Below are 19,724 nucleotides of genomic sequence, written 5' to 3' on the forward strand. Positions count from 1 at the left end.
AGAGAGAGAGAGAGAGAGAGAGAGAGAGAGAGAGAGAGAGAGAGAGACAGATAGAGAGAGAGTTCGGAAAAACGAGACTCACGCTCTATTACCGATTTCCGAGATACGGTCGTATTTCTAATTTCGAATCGAGTTAAGAATCATAATTTTGTCTTAAGCGCACTTTTATTTATAATATCAATTTCCTAACAGCTAGAAAATGGAATATTGCCGCTGCTGAAAGGATGTTGCGTGCGGTAAGTTTTAGCAGAAACCCCTTCAGGCCTAACACTGATTGTAAAATTATATGATTATTTCTTGTAGAGCTTGAAGACGCGTGCCATGTGGAATGTGGACACTCTGGAAACATGGAATGCGCCGAAAGCTTTACAGGAATACGTACCCACTGGCATGGTCGGTTTCGATAAGGAAGGCTCCCCGGGTAAGAATAAAATCGAATAATCAATCGATGTTTTTGATGCGCTTATACTAGTTTTTTTGAGGAACGGGCAGTCATTGTTTGTCCCTTTTACAATTTGGATATCTACGGTGTACTACACTGCGCGACACGATTCGACTTTATGCGATATGTTGTTCTGCTTTTGGAGAGATATATGAAAGCCGGCTACGAACAAAGTAAAATTCATGGATTGCGTGCACGCCAGCTGGTGGTATTATTTGATATGAAAGATTTTACCATTAGAGCTTACACTTGGCGACCCGCGGCAGAACTCGTTCTTTTCCTCATTAAACAGTATGAAAAAAATTATCCAGAAATTCTAAAAATGTGCTATATAATCAATGGTAATAATGAGTATATACGGCTGTGGTGGTTATAGTATAAATGAAGTGCGAGCGTAGCATCTATACGTTCTTATGTCAATCATAAAAATTAATTTTCATTCATCGTAACAAACAAAGAAATAAACTGCACTCTACATTCAACTATGGCATTTCATGAAATATCGAATCATCGAATTTCGATTACACCGTGTCTGCAATCTAAAGCCAAATAATGTATTAGAAACAGATTGTTGACTTACGGTAGCAACTAGTACAGCAGGCAAATTTACTTTAGTTTGAAATAAATATTTTCGAAATTTTGCGTACAAATATTTCAAGAGGTTTGAGTAAAATTATCTTTTATTCTATGTTCTATCATATTAAAGTTACTCAATCAACGAAATATCGCCCGTGCATCACGAAATTTTAATGTTCTTAGATGTCAAGGTGAGGTTGAATACCCCCACGAAAAGGCTTTAGTTGTTAAACCCAAATACCAATCTTTTGAAACCGATCCCTATCGGTTGATCATATTAAGATTAAGATTAAATTGACTAGAATTTGTCTACCAAACCGAGCTGCTTGCTCTGTCTTAAAAGGAGAAAACTCTATTCACTTTAGGATGCCTATCTTTTTATTAATTTATGCAATTTGATGTGTGAACTGAAAGAGGAATACACGAGTCGAGTTTTTTCTAGGATTTTAACTGGACTCAGACTGATATGATCCACTGCAGTGCTGAGTATATTAAATAAGAGAGTATTGACGCATTTTGAAGGCCCTAAGGCAAGCATAGTCAAGCATTTTCGTTGTGTTTATGTAACTCATTCCATTAGTGATTAACTCTTCAGTCCTACATAATTTCATTTATAAGTCCGTAGCCTATTTTTTCTTAAAAGCTTAACGCGTAAAGCTTTGTTTTCACCCATAAGCTTCTCTTAACGCTTAACTTATGATTCCAGCACCCAAGGTATTCTCTGTGGCGTTCAATGTTGTTAAAAAATTTCTCGATGAGTATACGATAAGTAAAATCAATGTTTATAAATACGGTTGTGATAACTGGAAAGAGGACATGTTTAAGCACGTCGATCCTGATATTGTACCCAAACGCTTGGGCGGCAACTGTACGGAGAATGGCGACGACAAATGTCCCAGCAAAGTAATTAATCATAAATATGCAAATAAGACAATAAAACTTTATCAATTTATATACTACAGGTTGTATGGGGTGGCAAAATTCCCCAAGAATTGTATTTAGAACAGCGAGACGAGATAGATGGCAATAAGGAATTCACTGAGGCAGTGGTGGCGAACGGTAACAAGTTGAAACTTGAATTTGAAGTGGATTCGAAAAATTCGAACACCAAGCCGCCAGTATTATCTTGGAACTTTCGCACTATTGATTACGGCATTAGATTCGGTATCTATAGTACAGATACAACAACAGGTGAAAGGCATAGTGAAATTGATTTGGGCAACGTTCAATCAAACGAAATGGACGAAGTTGGCTTTATAGCTACGCGTCCCAACACCAAATGTAAGCTCGAAACTAAACGAAATTTCATTGATGTAAAAAACGCCCATTATTTTTATTTTTTTATTTTTTTAGATACCGTAGTCTTTGATAACACGAACAGCTATTTGCGTAGTAAAAAGTTACGTTATTGGGTCTCTTTGATTCCTGAATTAGACGATAAGGATATTGAATTTGTCTCACAAGATATTCAAAGTGAAGTCGTGGCTGTGAACGAAGCAAAGACATAAATCAACATTTGATACTCACATTATTGATATTATTGTTGCATTCAGTCAGTTAAACTAAGCGATCCTAACGCAGTTTATCGTATCCTTCCTTTTGTGCTCGAAAGTTTCTTAAATCTAAAATGAAGGGCTCGTCTAATTAGATTCTTATGCAATTGTATGTATATATGCACCTAATTCTCTTTTTACACGATAGATACGTTCCCAAATTATTCGTGTAAAAAAAGTTATTGGCTAAATGGGAAAATAGCAAATTAGTTCCAGCAATTTGAAAGTACAATAAGCAATATTAAAAGAATTTTGAGAATTTATTCCGTGCTTAAACCCTTTAATTCATTAAATATATTATAAAAAATAAAATATAGCTTGGAAAACCAAACTTAATCGCGTAAAAATACATTATGCATAATACGAGGAATCGCACTCATATACGTATAATTGACATAATCTAACCGAATTATGAAAAATATAACGCGAAGTTACAATGCATATATGTGAGGTGTGAAAATGGTAAAATGCGTGTAAAAGAGAATTAGATGTATACATATGCATGTATTTATATATGTTAAGATATATATGTTAAGTTTTTATATACGGTTTTGAGATTCTGTTTAGTTACCAAAATAGTCGCACAAGCATGTTTAAGTTACATAGATTTTGTAAATTTTAATGGTTTTATATAATTATGGAATCAATGAAGCACTTACAGTGGCACACTAACAATTTTTTTAATAGTTTTTATCCCTGGATCTATTTAAATATAGATTAGTGTTTTTTTTTTTTTTTTCTTTCTTTTTTTCTCCTTTTTTTGAGACATAGAGTTATAATGAACTGATTCAAAGAGATATATGGTTTATACGTCCAGACTATACATAATTTATACAATATCGGTATTTATATGCGGTAAGTAGAGTAGGTAGTAGTAGTAGTAGTAGTAGTAGTAGTAGTAGTAGTAGTAGTAGTAGTAGCAGTGGGCCACGACTAAATATCTTACCCCACTTCGCTTAATATAGTTTTCAAAATACAACATTGCATGGGAAGGGGTCCATTCCATATCATTTTCAATCGCGATCTTCCCTAGGTGTACCTAATTTGGTGAGAATAAATCAAAAATTGCCCCCTGTAGGTTGACCACAAGAAAACAATACGGACAGATGGACAGAAGGATGGTTTAAATCGATTCAAAGAAGAATTCTTATTAGAAAATAATTCTGAATAGGTCGGTGGATCAAACTCAAGTTCTGCTTCTTTTTTTTTTTTTTGGTGCCGTATACATCCATGCAAACTAAATATACCCTGGTATCACAAGTGGTGTATAATATAAAAATAAAAAAGATAAAATACTTGAAAACATTAGAGCATTAAAGCGATTACTTTCGTGACGCAGTAAGTGAATCCTTTCAGATCTGGATTATTGTAAACATTGAAAAGATTATTATAGTTTTTATATCGTTTTAATAAATGAAATGATCTACTGACATAATCAAATTTTTTCGCTGATTTTCTTGTATTGCGTATATCAAAAATGTCATTTGGCACAAATGCAACCATTTTCAGATCGACTTTTTTATACGTGCGTCCACTAATGAGCGTACACAGCTGAATCTGAAGACAGACCCTGACAGTGGTTTAAAGGCACGGATTGGAAAGAGTTTATAGAGAAGACGATCAATTTTGGTTCATTATTCAATCATTGCAATGTTATATATCGAATAACACCTATTGCTTCTTTGAGAGCATATTTAATGGACAATATCTTATCATTAAGTTGTCCTTCACTCACTTGAAAGTTAGCTTTCTCGTCATGTTTGAAGCCACAGCGACTTGGCACCTATGCCGAGAGATGCTTAGCTTATCATGAACCTCAAAGAAAGTTTTAATGGATTGAAGGAGGAGAAGGATGCTTTTTGTCTAATAAAAGTAAGATAAATTTGTTTTGAGTGAAAGTTTCTGACCGTTTGTAGTGGCTATTTTTACGGAATACCAACTAACAAGCCGTTTTTTCCGTTTCATAAACTTTCAAAACTATTAAAACCGTGTTTTATTCTCTTCAATATGCAAAACAGGTAAAGAAAGTGAATGTTCGGGCGACAATACCCAACGCTTGGGTTCATACTTCTCTAAACGGAAAAGGATAACTGCCATATTATAACACAGCGTTTATTGCATATAACTGATACCCATGAGGAATGTTGCTGCAGTAGCAGACGTTGAAGTTGGTTGCCTTGAGGCGTTTTCAAGCTTCCTTATTGAACTCCGGGATTTTGTGGCACTTGTGGATAGACTGGACCAATTCAATTCCACCGGCCTGCTCAGTTGCTGCATGGGAAAATGTGTGATGCGATTCGATCTTGAATCAACTCTGGGCCAATAGCTCAGTGCCGAATCCGAATTTGTTTTTTCAAATTATTAAACATCGTGTGAGTGTGGGTTGACTTACCGGATTTTATTTAAGGATGAGGACTAGCCGACTTGCGAATTAGACCTAGAGGATGGTATATGTGAAGTCGGAAACCATAGTTTTGAGCTTCACGTTCGATTTGTGAGAAAGTCTGCAAATTAATAATTGTTTCATAATTTCGCAGAAGGGTCATAACTTTTTCTATGTACTTACAACTCTGATAATTCATGATAAATCCTTTAAGTGGAGAGCTCGATGAGCATTGACAAAGAAGTAGTTTTCATACGTAAGCTTCCCTCTCAAGCTTGTAGCCAATTACTAGCCAACTCTTACTCAAGTGACTGTGGTGCAGACGCCTTATTTCGCTTAACCATAGCTTGAATTTTGACGCCTTGTTACTATTTCTCTTCCTTTTTTTTATTGTCGCGTGATTTAACATTTTTACAAAAATTATTAACGAAACCCAGCACGTTTAGTAAAGTCCTCAACAAATAGCATATGCAAATGCCTGACACAGATTTGTATCGCTTTGCTGCAAAAATATCATGTCGCATTGAAACAATTGATCGTTATATTAACTAGACATAGCCAAGCGTTATTGATGAATCCGTCTAAGGCATTTGACATTATCCGATTATATAAAACTAGATGTACGTGTACTGCACACAAGTATTAATAATAGAAATCTAATATATATTAAAAAATCTGCAGAAACCTTTAGAACCCTGTATTGTGTTGAGGAGCTTTGCTTAATTAAATCCAAGCAAATAGTGCAAACATATTAAGCCTTAGCTAACCAAAGTCCTTATTATTAGATACAATATTTTGAGACCATTTAATATTTTTGAGCTACTTAGTACCGTGTTAAGTTTCATTTCCGAAGGCTGCTACTTGGTCCAGATGCATAGTCATCATGGTTGCTTTTTAATGAGAAAGATGATTTTTATGCACGGGAAGCCCAAACTGATGCCAAAATTTTATCGATTAAATGCACGCCCACAGATACAATAGGCATGATACGAAAAATTTAAAGGAATTGCGTGTATCAGAAACAACCGCCTCTTCCACAAATACCACAAAAACACGACCTTGTAATTTTGAATACCAATTGGAAACAGCTTCGAATTCATGGGAGATCAAAATACCTTATAAGGTTTATAATAGGTTATTTGTGCGCAAATGTTAAATGCGAAGATTGCAAATACAAGAGAACGCGCTGAACAAATCATTTTCAAATATTATAGATTTGATAATATTCGAGAGCCCTTCAATCTATTCGCATGATATGATAACCCCTTCGATTTTTCTAATGTACAAAATGACGCTCATTTTAGCGAACCAAATTCATTCAACCATTTAACTGAGTCAAACTCTTTCGAAAATGTGTATTCAAATGACGAATATACACGTCAGACAAAGAGTGCGTGGAATATGAGATTAGGCTGTTGTGTAAAATACATTATTGATAAAATTTTATGAGGAAATCGGACATGGACGGATAGACGGATCGTGACATTATATGTTCGTCATAACACAAAATTTTGTACTTTCTTCATGGCGCGTGCATACGTCTTACACACTTAATTGGTTAGCAAGGAAATCTCTCTCTTTAAGTAACTATAGTTCTTCCTTTGTACTTTGTTTTTAATTTTTTATATTAACATTAAGACGCTATTACATTTTAATTTCCAATTTATTTTAATCAACTTCATGTTAAACGTATCTTAAAATCAACTTAGTTCAAGCAAAGTTTGCAACGTTAATCTTACTCTTTTCATTTTACTTTTTATACATCATATATAAGCTTCTAATACACTGGATGTAAAGCCCTCAGTCCAATAATAAAAAAAAGAGGGCCAAAACAAAACAAAAAATAATAAATTACGAACATAACTAAAAGAAGTAAGCCTTGAAGTAACGTTTTGTATGTGGGACTTATTGCAGCTTTAATTAAAAGAAAACTATATTATTGATGCAAAAATAACAGACTGCGACTTAAAAGAGAACCTCACTTATATTGAAATCAATTTACTCTTCCAGCAAACATACAGGAAACTATTAATACATTGCGATAGACAAAGCTTGGCGATATTGTATTTCAAATGTAATTTGAAGTCTGCTAATTTCCACGATGACCTTATATCATTGTTTTATTGAATGAAGTTTTGCGACTATAGAATTCAAGTTTTATAAAATAAAACTCTGTAAATTTTCATAGAGATTCCAATACAATGAATGAATAGCGATTGCGAAACAACAAGCAATTAGAGAAGAATTTTTTAAGGTTATTCCATTAGCTCTGCTCTCCTTCCATTTTTGGTAATTGGGTGAGCGCTTTCGGACGAAGTCAACTTTGCCGATGATATAGATAGAAGAAATATTTAACAACCAGTTTGCTATCTTAAATTAAACAGAGAAATATGGGAACAAACCAAACCTGCTCTTCACGGCCATCAAACTTACTGCAAACTAATGTGTTTTCGTCTTATAAGCATTTGCAGCAGATTTATGGTAAACTGAAATTAGAAATATTACATAAAAAATTTGAAAAATCCTTAATTAATTTATTCCACCAATACCAGCCATCAATCAGCCTTTGTTAAATGTCAAAATGCATTCTGTGCCTCACTTTGTTGAGCAAAGGCCATATTCATAGTTTTGAATGGTCCCTGAGGAGAACACACCAAAATTGTCCTTTCAATGAAAAATGAGTATTGTTTTTTCATCAACTATTGTCGACGGATCACTTTTTATAACTCTACCTAAAGGTGACAATGTAAAAGAGAATCTTAAATATTCTGATAAGATAAACCCACAGAATGGACGAATGAACAGGTCGAACATTACAAAAAAAACAGGTAGGAAGCGTCTTTCTTGGATATTTTTTAGGGATGAAAGGAAATGTAATAGAATAATAATACTGGAAGAAGGTGTTAAACATGCATTTAAGTATTGAAAAAAATTACTTTTGAAAAATAACAAACAATGGTAAGACTCCAATGGTTTTCGCGTGGCATTCGTAAACGAAGGAGGTGTGGTCTGTAGGCCATAAGTTAACTGGTTCAAAATTTTCAAAATTATTAAAATTGTGTTTTATTATCCTCAATATATAAATAAGTGAAGACAATAAATTTTCAGGTTATAACCTTCAAACATGTCCCTTTTCAGTAGTTGTGTTTATACTTTTCTAAATGTGCAAAATAATTAACTTATTATAAAATAGTGCTAGTTGCATATAACTGATACCAGCCAGCAATGCTGCCACAGTATCAGACATTTAAATTGGTTGCCGTGCGGCGTTTTCGCCTTCATCACTGGGGTCCGGGATTTTGTGGCATCTGTGGGTAACCGGGACCAATTTGGGGCGGTCCCACTGGTCCTCCCATTTGCTGCATGGGAGAATGCATCATAGGATTCGGGCTTGAACCAACTCTGGCACCGATTGGTGGGCCAATAGCCTAGTGCCGAATACAAATCTAAATTGTCAAACGTCATTTATTGTAAATTGACTTACCTGACTTTGTGGCGGTACATCATTTGGTAACTGGAGACTAATTAGTATTTCTCTTACAGCTGGAAACAAAGAACATTGCCCAGGTTGGGCCAAATGGTCAGAAAAATGTCTTAGAACGGCACTGACTGCAGTAGCAGCCGGTGACTGCGGTTGTTCACGTTTCTCAGCCAATTGCGTAAGATTAGAACTCAGATCATAGACCATTGGCAACACCAATGATGGACTGTCTTTCCACTCCTTACCGTTGTAGGGTATTCGAGTAATTTGCAACTTTAAGAATATATTGGAAAATGCTTACATTATTTCACTACAAAATTTAGTTCGGTTGTTATTACTTACAAAGAACAAAATCTTGAGCCGTACCATCAATACCCCGGGGCTGCCAATCGGCACAATTGGCGCGGCGGAGGGTGGTACACGCATACAAAATTGCACTGTCCATTTAATTTGATCGCCTCCTAAATCTGGATTCATCTCTAAGCGCATTATCTGTAGAAAATCTTTAAGAACTTGGGGAGCGCAACTTAAAACTCGGCTGAAACCGTGCAAGGCATTTGGTCGATATGGCGGTGCCGCTACCCGAGTGTCAAAGAATTTCTCAATTATCAGTAAATCATCGGGACTCAACTGGAAAGGCTGTTTACTATCCGGAGTGTGAGGTGGGGGTAATTGATTGACTTTCAAATGTAACGATTGCATGTGGACCTGATTTAAAATTACTTGGCATTGTAGACCATCTACTTTAAAAAGCACGACTCCAGGCTCATTAGAATTCAGAGCAGTCAGCGTGTCTTCGTTTTGAACATTACGATAAAGTTGACGCCTCATATATACACAACCCAGAAAACGTTCTAAAGGACTAATGTCAATCGTCGAAGTAATGTCCTTGTTCGGATGTGGGCTAGGACGACATAGTAAATCAAATTTTTCGTGAGTTAATAAAGTAGGCACAGCACCAGCATACGAACGGTTAGGCGGCGGCATCCGATTAATTACTTGCGAACTGCTACCGCTACCAGAATTTGTGTTTTGATTGATACCACTGGATTGACCAGATTTGTGATCCGGACTTTGGCCAGGTCGAGGAGATGGTCGGGGCATGCTGGGCGAGCCTGGCCAATTTGTGTTGGCCGGAGACATTGCTGCAAACGGAGAATCCTGATGTCCTTGCATGTAAAGAGTATTTGGTCCTGGACTATGCACCATATGAGGACTAGGTTGAGGATTCAGGGGTGACGATGGCATGAGAGCTCCAGGCGACGGATGTGGCATATGGGGTCCAGGTGGTGATGTCAAATTATAATTTGGATGACTTTGGGCGTTACTGCTGCCTGTCCCGACGCCACCGCCAGCTGAAGGATGAGGACTAGCCGGTGTATGTGGATTAGAGCTCGATGGTGGTGTATGCGGAGCAGGAAAACGTAGACCACTATCGCGCGGTGATTGAGGCCCTCTCATTCCAGTGCTAAGAAAAGGCGAAGAACCGCCAGCACTAGCACCTGAAGCGCTACCTGGTCCCCCAAAATTATCCTCACCACCGATTGGCGAAGGTGGATTGTCATCCTCGTTTTGCGAGCGTCCCCGATATACTGCATTTTCATCCACGTATTTAGATAGGAACCCCTATAAAAAACCAATAATAAGCACAAATTGCCTCATTGCGCGCGATTCCTTCACCTTTAATCCCTGTATGGGAGTGAACTCTTCAATTAGATTGCGGTCGAAACGACTGTATGCTCCATCACGTATAGATATTAGGCGCCCACTTCTAAATCGTATTTCCAAGCAATACACCGCTTGATACGCCAATCGTATCACACATGGTGATTGGGGAAGAATGCAAAAAGATAATACGGGTACTTGCGGACGCTAGATAAACGGTTAGTAACATTTATAGAAGCATTAATTTTTTTCTTTTCTTTTTCACTTCAATTACTTACTGGAATGCCCAAATGTGGTATAATGGGTAACTTAGCAATTGATGATAATGGATTGTACGTTTCATGGAGCAGCTGAACTATTTGCGTCAAATTATGTTTGGTGTTCAGATAAATAGCAAGCTGATCACGAATTACGGAATGCGCGTTGACCGCGGTTATACCGCCCAAAAAAGTCATATGAAAACCGCCCGCCGGCGCTGACCAAAATATATTGCAAAGTACCTCTTTTTTTGGCCCATAACCAAGCAACAAGTTGGTATAGTTATAGGAGTTAATGCTTAGCATATCCGTAATATTTAAACGTTCTGAAATGTAATTAATTCAAAGACGATGCAAAAATTTTTGAAGAAGACCGCTTACTGTTTTTAATGTGTTCGGCAAAACTGTAAACCAACGTGTAAAGATAAACGATCTTAGACCAATCTTTCAATAGGTCTTCTACAGTTTGTGAATAGTTACTAATTTGGTCATAGCTGAGATATAAGGTCCTACGATTGCCTTGCTCTCGGGGATGAATACTCTGCAAAGGTGTACTATAAAATATGAACTCCATTACCCAGCTGCGGATTTTATTGCTTTTGTTCATATGAGAACGTATTGAAATCGATAAAACGCGTTTCATTAAATCATCCCAAACATTCGACTCAATAGCAGGAAACTGGCTCTACATAGAAAATTTCATAACGTGATTTAGAAAGAGCTTAAAATATTGAATGAAGACTAACTTTGCGATCGTCCGGAGGCGTCGGTTTCGGCAATGTTATAATTTTCAAGACCAATGATATAGCGTTTGATTCCACTTGCAGACCGCAATGAGGAACATTGTACTTGGTTAAAGCCTGTGCCAGATTCAAAAAGGGAATTTTTTCATCACACATAGCTACAACATGTGCCAGGTCTGGTATGATATAAGCCGGATATATGGTTTTGGCTTGCTTAGTTGGAGGGGCAGTTAATTCGCTGTTTGATTTACGTTTGTGTGGAGGAACGTCTGGAAGAAAGTTGCGATATAATTGAAAATGGTTGATAAAGGGAAATTGTACTCACCGTCGACATCTGTGCCGGGGCCATGTGTAGCCACAAATGTATCAAATTCAATTAGACGCAAAAGCTTGGCAAAAACTTTTGGAATTTCATGGTGATGACTTCCCTGATTTTCAACATTGCTGCTTGATGTTTGAACTGGTACCAATTGTTTTGTTAAATCCTCTGACAAAACTTCAGTTTCATTACTTTGATAGACTAACAGGCCCAAATAAAAAGTATATTCCATCTCGTTCGGCATAGATGATTTCTCTTTCAAATGAACAACCTGCCATAGAACAACCGAATTAGACTTGCTACAGGTTTGAAAATTTACTAACTTACTAAAACCACATTCGGATGACGATGCAATTTTACATAAATTTTATGTCTGCCGGATTGTAGTAATGGATGATCGGGCATATTTAAAAATGTCAAATTCTCAGTGGCTGTTGCTGGTAAGTGTTGTAATGTTTTCTCGCATCGGCGATGAGTTATCCAATAGCGTAACTCTGTCATAATTTGAGGTAATTTACTGCGATCTCCATTTAAACACGTCTGCATTTCTGGCATAATTGGACAGTCCAAATGTTTCGGCACATGACATCGCAACATACCAGTGTGAGTATCTATGGTGATATGTATTTGTTCTGCTCTCAAACATGGCGTTAATACAGGTACTGTCAATATAGCAGGCGTTCCTTGCAGATTAACTAAAATTTATATGGGAATAGATGAAAACTCATTCATATCGGATATTCATAGCTTACAATCTACGTCTTTGAGAAACGCTTGAAATTCTAATTTTAAATCGGATAGTCTGGAAACTGATCGAATGTAGACCGTGTGAACTATTAAACGTTCCATTGAGAGGTGATCTGAACGCACTGCTCTGTCAGCTACTTCAGCGGATTCCTTTGCTCCCAATGATGGTACATGTACAACAGCTAAGGGTCGGCCAATTTCATTAGGATCCGACTGAACCGTCAAACGATAGCCCAACTCGGACTTTGGATCTTTGCTTGTTAATTCGCGCCAATACGATACTGTTATTTTATAACCAGGTATATATTCTTCTACGTTGATGTTATCATCCAATCGCTCATAACTTAAGCGTAACGTTTGCGTGTACAAAACCTCCAGTTGTAATGATTGACAAAAGTAATGTAGACAGTTGTACACTTCACATAAAGCGTTAGGATTTTCTACCAAGCGAACTTGAATAAGCTGATGTATATAATTTACTTGCAACGGATGAACTAAAGCTTTACCATCTAAAAATTTGAAATCGAGCTTAATTTTTTCTTTCATTTTTTTTTTTTTTCTATATATATATACACCTCCGGTCTCCTTGTCCTCTACCAGAATATCAATGTCCAGTAAACGCCAGGGAACGTTGGCATTATCACCCATCACAGTTAGCGAAACATTGAATTCGTGTTTAACCTCAAATATAACTCGTCCATTTCTTATCTGCAAAAACATGTACAAAAGTCTAAAAAGAAAATTTTGAAGAAAAAATCTACAATTTTAAAATACCTTAAATTCCCTCATTTGTGGCATTAATTTTCCAGTAACTAAGCGATGTTGTATAACTTGATTGAGACGCAGTAGGGTCTGTTTCTTTTCTTGGGGCGTTATCGGGTCTGGTGGCACTATACGCTCTCGAATGCAAGTAGGTAAACGATTATAAGTTCCAGTAGTAAGCACCTCAACAGCGGCAGGAATATGGAAATTTGGTAGACGTGCTCTGACTAAAGTTTCACGAGACATACGTGCCAGCATATCAGCCGTTTCAATGAACAGCATATTTTGCTTGTCCAGGAAGCTCATAATATTCTATAACGTAAAATTTAATAAAACGAACATTACTGTTAACAGGATTTATAAGTTGTCTTACAGCGGATTTGTCCACTTTGGAGACGGAATTTGCGTATTTAACCAAAGCAATGAGTCGTATGAAAAGCTGCCTAGTCCTGGCAGAAAAATTATATATTTCAATTTTGCGTTCCATGTCCGATTTACGAGGAAGTCTGCAAATTAATAAATGTTTTATAATTCCCCAGAAGATTTACAAAATTTTGCTAAGTACTTACAACTCTGCCAACACTGTTAAATCATGATAAGTCCTTTGGATGGTGAAATCGATTAACACTGATAAAGAAATAGTGTTCATACGGGAGCTTCCTTCTTGACCTTGTGGCAAGTAACCAGCTAACGCTTGCTCAAGTGGTTGCGGTGCAGGCGCCATATTTCGCTTAATTATCGCCTTTTCTCTGACGACTTCTTATTACTTCTGCACTTTTCTTATTGCTGCACGATTTCTCTGTGATTTATTTATTTTTTTTTTTTTGCAAAGTTTGTTAACAAATTCCAATAATATATATCTGAAGGATTCTCAACAAACAGCAACTGTAAATGCTGACCTTAATAACAAAGAGTTGCATCACTAGGCCACGGAAGTAACAAACCGTATTAAACAAAATAGGTTGTCTTTTTAGCAAACATAATCAACCTTACTTACGAATGCGTCTAAAGTATCTGGCATTATTCGATGACATTATATATAAATGCATATTCCATACATTCATTAATAATAGAAATCTAAAATAGAATATTAAAATTACTTCTTTCTAAGATAACCGCTGGCTTATTTAAGAATTTGGAAAAGATATAAGAATTTTGTGAATGTTAACTGAAAAAATCGTGGCGATAATCACGTAGCTGAAAGTTAGCTTTTGCTTTTGTGGCACAAACGGCTGAATACAATAGCGAAAGCTAAATTCTTCACACGTAATTTTCATATATAGGTAGTGAACATGAAAGCACATAATGAAAAATGAAATAAATAAATATATCCACAAACAGAACTAATCGCTAACTTTAGAGGTGTTTTTGTTGCGCTCTATATAGAATTCACAATAAAAATGAAATTCTCTTAAGTGTATTGATTATGTATTTATTAGTTAACTAGCTCCTACTTTGATGACATAACTTGAAAGTTATTTAGTGTTGAATTATGTATGGCTTACGTAATTCAAAAACAAAAGCATGATAAAATCAACAACAAAATCAGTGCAGGTAATATTATATGAAACCTATATAAACATGAAATAAAATTTCAAAATGCAAATATATCACTTTATTTATATTGAATCTAAAATTTACTAGATTTTCTTCAACATTGATATTTTGAATACTACTCATTAACGCCTTTTTACTATTTGTTGATCCTTTGCGCTTTATCAATGACAACGACAATGCATGATGATGCACAGAACGAGTTATGATGCGGGATTGATTATAGGCTTTCGCTGATTAAGAGCATTAATTAGACGAGCGAAGAAAAAAAAATTATTTTACTAATTTTTCGGATATTTAAAATTTTTTTCGGTTCAACTGTTTGCAAGTAAAAAAATGTTGCTTGAAATTTATATTGTTTCTAATTTGCCGGTGTTTTCTCTTATAAATACAATTCTAAACACAAAATACTAAAGAATGCCGTGAGCTAATTTGCTTCCCCTAGGGGGTCATCACGTAGCTGAAAGTTAGCTTTCGCTTTGCTATTAAGCCGTTTACCCAAACAGCTGATTACAAAAGCGAAAACTACATTTTTTATGCGTTACGCGCATCTCTTGTGCATACACATAACAGGTCGAAACTCGAAAATGAAACCTGGTTAATGCCATACATAATCAGCTGCGTAAATGATGCTTCACGGAGGAAAGCAGTTATAGCAATTGTAAACAAGAAACAAGCGTTTGTTTGTATGTTTTACGAAAGTGAATGCTATTCTATATGATCGTTTTTGTGGAATCCTTTATCCGAACTCTAAATAGAGTGCGACAAAAACATTACTTTTGTTATCGTTCAAACAAATAGCTTCGTGTTCACATTCGATTTTTCCTAGTCAGCTCAGTAAATCATCTGTTGTTGATCTGCTGGATTTTTGTAGAAGATCAAAATTTCTTTTCGAATTTTTTAATTTAAGTTTCCATTATTGTATTTTGTCAAATACGAACTCAAGAAATAAAGAAATCAAATATTATCAAGTACATGCAATGATAAACAAGAAAAGTAGCGAACTTTTAGAAAAAGAAAAACTAAAAACGTAATATATATATATATGTTGTTTATAAACAAAAACTTGGAGTCTTCGCACACTTCCACGATTTTTTCTTCATTTACTTAATACAATTTTAGTTGAAATTTCAATTCATTTAAATTTACATTTAAATAACTGAGGAGATAAATAAATATACCTTGAAGTAGTTTTTTCTATGTGGGATATATTACAGCTTTGATTGCAGGAAAACTATATTTGATGTGAAAATAACAAACGATGTTTTGAAGAACAACCGCAATTGTATTTTAAAATTAATTTACTTTTCAAGCAAACGTTTGGAATGTTATTAATACATTGCGATAGACACAGCATAACGATATTGAATTTCAAATCTTCCAAATTCTATGACGACCTTATATCATTATATTTTTGAGTGAAATTTTGCGACTATAGTGAATTCAAGTTTTATTAAATAAAACTCTGTAATTTTTCATAGCAAATTAATGTATTAGAGTTATGTTTATCTCTTATAACCATTTGCAGCAGATTTGTGGTAAACTGAAATTAGAAATATTACGTAAAAAATTTGGGAAATCTTTAATTAACTTATTCCACCAACATCAGCCTTTGCTAAATGCCACAATGAACTTTGTGCCTCATTTTGTTGAGCAAAAGCCGTATACAAGTTTCGAATGTTCCGTGAGGGGAACACAACAAAGTTGTCTTTTCAATGAAAAATGAGTATTGTTTGTTTTGTCGACGTGGTTGTCGGTGGATCATACAAATTTCGAGATTGATCGAAAGAGAAATTTCATCAAAATATCTAAAAAAATTGTGACCTGTAGCTTGAACATAAAAATGCATGGACAGACATCGACGGACAGATGGATAGGGAGGTTTAAATCAATTCCGATGATGATTCTGAATCGATCGGTGGATTGAAAGGCGGGTCTGCCTTAAGCCCTTTTAAGTGTTACCCACAGTGCACGCAAATATTTGTACCACATGTGGTTGAGTGTATAACGAAAGTTGAAAAAAATTTTAATTATCAAAACATAATTATTTAGAAACATTCTCTTTAAGAAGAATTTTTATAAAAAAATTTTATTTTATAGAAAGAGTAAATCATGCGGTAATGTTTAATGTTTATTACTTTTAATTTAATATTTTGCATAAATATTGCAGGCTTTTTATTATTGTAAGTAAAGTTTTTTTTATACCAAGTGGTTAAAGGTGATTGCGTATGTATAAATTTATATACACTGTGATGTGCAAAGAACAAGTTCATTGACCATATGAGTATATTTAAAAAATTTTCCAATAAATACACTTGTTTGTGTTGCCAACACATACATTTATGTATATTTTGTAAATTTATTTTTGGGGCGTATACATAATACTAAAAGAATACTTCTCAAGCAAAGACATTTCCGCTTTTCCATGGAAATTATTATGTATCACAATTCTTATACATATTTCGCCAATTACTATAGCGGTATAATCCGCTGCTAATAGTGTCCTGCGTGAGGTTTAGCCACGGAATTGATTCGGAAATTTCTTGGTATATATTAATTGAAAGTCTCAAGCCACAGTTCAATTTTTTAAAAAGTTTCACACCTATCGTGGATTGGCGAGAAGTTGGGTTATATGTAAACATATAATTAATAAATAATAATAAATAAATAAATACAAACAAATAAAATCAAAAATTATTGAAGCAGATCCATAAATTCAACCAAAAATCGTAATCATTCTTAGAAAGAAGGGCAATTGTTAAACGACGTCTGTCAAAATTTTGATGTCATTTTTTTACAAGATCGTATTGTTATGTTGCTGGCGGTTTATTCAAAATAATTTTGGAAAATGTGAACTTTGTGTTTTGATGAAACAGTAGTTTTTGATGAATCGAGGTCGGGTGGGGGGAATACCGGTCGAATTAAGTATCGGCGCAGGAAGATGCTATGGCAGCTTGTCTCGATGGAAAACAACAATTTATCGATAGTTTGCTGATTTTAAAAGAATACCTAAAGACATCGATTATGCAGACAGCAGGGAGCGCCTAAAAGAAACGGTTACACCATAAAATTATTCTCGATAAACGAGAAATAAATTTAAAAGAGATGCTTAAGATTATCAAAAGACGGTCAAGTTATTATTTGGAATTACAAAATATGAGTAAGTTGTTTTCCAAATCAGTCCTGCGCCTACTCAAACTAGAATAAAAACAACGTGTCACAAGTTGATGATGTTGATAATGTCAAAATTGCGTGTATTGAAGTTCGAAAAGCCCAATCAACATATTCTTTAGATCTAACCAATAATGGCTATTATCTGTTTCTAATTCTCGAAGAGAAGAAGAAGACTAAAGCCCGTTTTGAAGGCCTTGATAAATCGTTCTATAGAATAGGTATCGATATGTTGGAGAAACATTGGACTGATTGTACTAGTACAGAAGACGACTATGGCGATGAATAAAGTCGAACTTTTCAACCATTTTTTCCCTACTTCACCCCGGGTATTATGGACTTATGTATATATAAATGTGTAGATAAATAATTTTCCTCATATCGTCTTTCTTGAACATCTCAGGCTTTATTATAAAAACCAGTTATACATTTGCTGTTGTAAATATTGTTGACCGCGAAGCGCTACTTCTGCTATATTCTGAAAATGGTGTAAATTCCGTGCGTAAAGAACGACTGATCTTTTAAGGGTAACAAACTGTAAGTCAGCAAGTGATAATCGGAAGAAGCAATCTGTGCTATGATAATAGCGGAGAAGATAAGACATTTCATGCTGCAAACATTTTCTGAGAGAGTTTTGCTATATCCATATTGAGAAGAACCCACGATATCATGACTTTTAGAATCTTACGTTTATTTTTTATTGCAATTGCATCTGTTGCTGCTGCTAGCATTTTTTAGTGATGGTCTCTTTTGTTTCGAACCAACCATAATACAGTATGCCCAGCCGCCGCTCCTGCTGAGCGATTGGGACCGCCACATATACGTATTTAGCTTTGTCATCGATTTTAATGATTCGGACACCATGACCCATCTACTGTTCATCATTGAAAAAAGTAAAGTTCCCCGCAAATGTCGTTCTTTTCTCGCAGAGCTACATCTATTCAAAGTTCCATGAAACGATGTTGTGTACGCTTTAGTATTCTAATTTATACAGTTGCGTATAGGTTAAAGACAGTATTTTCGAATCGAAAAGTTCAACTTTTATTTAGCGCTCTATAGAACTAGTTACACTCTTTCTGAAAAAACGGTGGAGTCAAATTCATATATCCAATGTACATGCATACGTACATATATGCATGTATGTACATAATATCATATAAATATATATATATATATATATATATATATATATATATATACATGTATAAGTCGGATAAATATACATTTATTTGAATTTGTTTATGTTGGACGGTGGATAAACAAATGGGAGTAAATAATAAACACTCATAAAACCAATTGTGCTGAAATAAAACCAAAAGTGGCATTAGGCCTTCGTTCGACGTATGTATATACGAATGCATGCTTTTAATTACGGATCGGCTTTGTTGTAAATTGAACAAAGAAAGCGGATATAGTCATGAATTTACAGTAAACGGTGATTAATTCGTAGAATATGAAAAACGTGATAATATGATGAAATTATTTTTATAACAAAACAAGCAAGCAATAGTCGCTGTAGACAACTAAATAATGTATCGCTGCTCATATTAATACTTTATCCGAAACGACGGTGCTAAACTCATGCCAAATGGAAAAATTGCATCCTCTATGATTTACACTCATGCAACGGTAACGAAATGATTGTTGTGTGGGACTATGTGTCGAGATGGATGCAGTTCAAACTCCATTAATGTTTATTTTATGTATTTATAGAAAATATTCAAGTGCGCGTCGAATGCATTCAATTCTAAACTGTATGCATCATTCACCACATACGTAAGTAAGTTTACATATACAAAATGGTTTATATACATAAATATATATATATATATATATATATATATATGTGTGTGTGCTTGTATATAGATAGATATTCAGACAAAGTAAATTTACAACATCTTTTAAAAAAAACAAACACCTTTTTTACCACCACTGCGTTCAAGTCCGCATACAATACATACGAATGTTTATCATGCACCGGTTTATAAAGAATCGATGCATCTAAATAAAATTTTATATATTAACACTTTGTGGGCCGCGTGTACTCAATAGCATCAGCCATATTGTTGCT

The 19,724-nt window shown here is 35.1% G+C and overlaps 2 protein-coding genes across 2 annotated transcripts in view; one reads left to right on the forward strand and one right to left on the reverse strand.

Moving 5' to 3' along the window:
- The window catches only part of LOC119631457 (SEC14-like protein 2), an 11,135-nt gene extending 7,261 nt beyond the window's left edge, over positions 1 to 3,874 (forward strand). The window contains exons 4-9 of the mRNA XM_038023679.1: positions 193 to 236; positions 304 to 421; positions 493 to 783; positions 1,725 to 1,921; positions 1,981 to 2,299; positions 2,372 to 3,874. Of these exons, the coding sequence (XP_037879607.1) occupies positions 193 to 236; positions 304 to 421; positions 493 to 783; positions 1,725 to 1,921; positions 1,981 to 2,299; positions 2,372 to 2,526 (1,124 nt within the window). The 3' untranslated portion in view covers positions 2,527 to 3,874. The remainder of the gene's footprint in view (positions 1 to 192; positions 237 to 303; positions 422 to 492; positions 784 to 1,724; positions 1,922 to 1,980; positions 2,300 to 2,371) is intronic.
- Positions 3,875 to 8,000: 4,126 nt separating this feature from the next.
- LOC119631729 (mediator of RNA polymerase II transcription subunit 14) lies at positions 8,001 to 13,825 on the reverse strand. The gene is made up of 14 exons (XM_038024187.1): positions 13,498 to 13,825; positions 13,302 to 13,434; positions 12,941 to 13,240; positions 12,742 to 12,874; positions 12,172 to 12,675; positions 11,747 to 12,114; positions 11,426 to 11,690; positions 11,104 to 11,369; positions 10,739 to 11,042; positions 10,379 to 10,683; positions 10,116 to 10,307; positions 8,778 to 10,061; positions 8,439 to 8,708; positions 8,001 to 8,382 (listed from the first exon to the last, which is right to left on the reverse strand). Exons 1-14 carry the CDS (start codon positions 13,650 to 13,652, stop codon positions 8,236 to 8,238), a joined length of 4,626 nt encoding a protein of 1,541 aa, XP_037880115.1. The 5' UTR covers positions 13,653 to 13,825; the 3' UTR covers positions 8,001 to 8,235.
- Between the last annotated feature and the right edge of the window lie 5,899 nt (positions 13,826 to 19,724).

This window comes from Glossina fuscipes, unplaced genomic scaffold, assembly GCF_014805625.2.
Source record: "Glossina fuscipes isolate IAEA_lab_2018 unplaced genomic scaffold, Yale_Gfus_2 1, whole genome shotgun sequence".
NCBI classification, from domain to species: domain Eukaryota; kingdom Metazoa; phylum Arthropoda; class Insecta; order Diptera; family Glossinidae; genus Glossina; species Glossina fuscipes.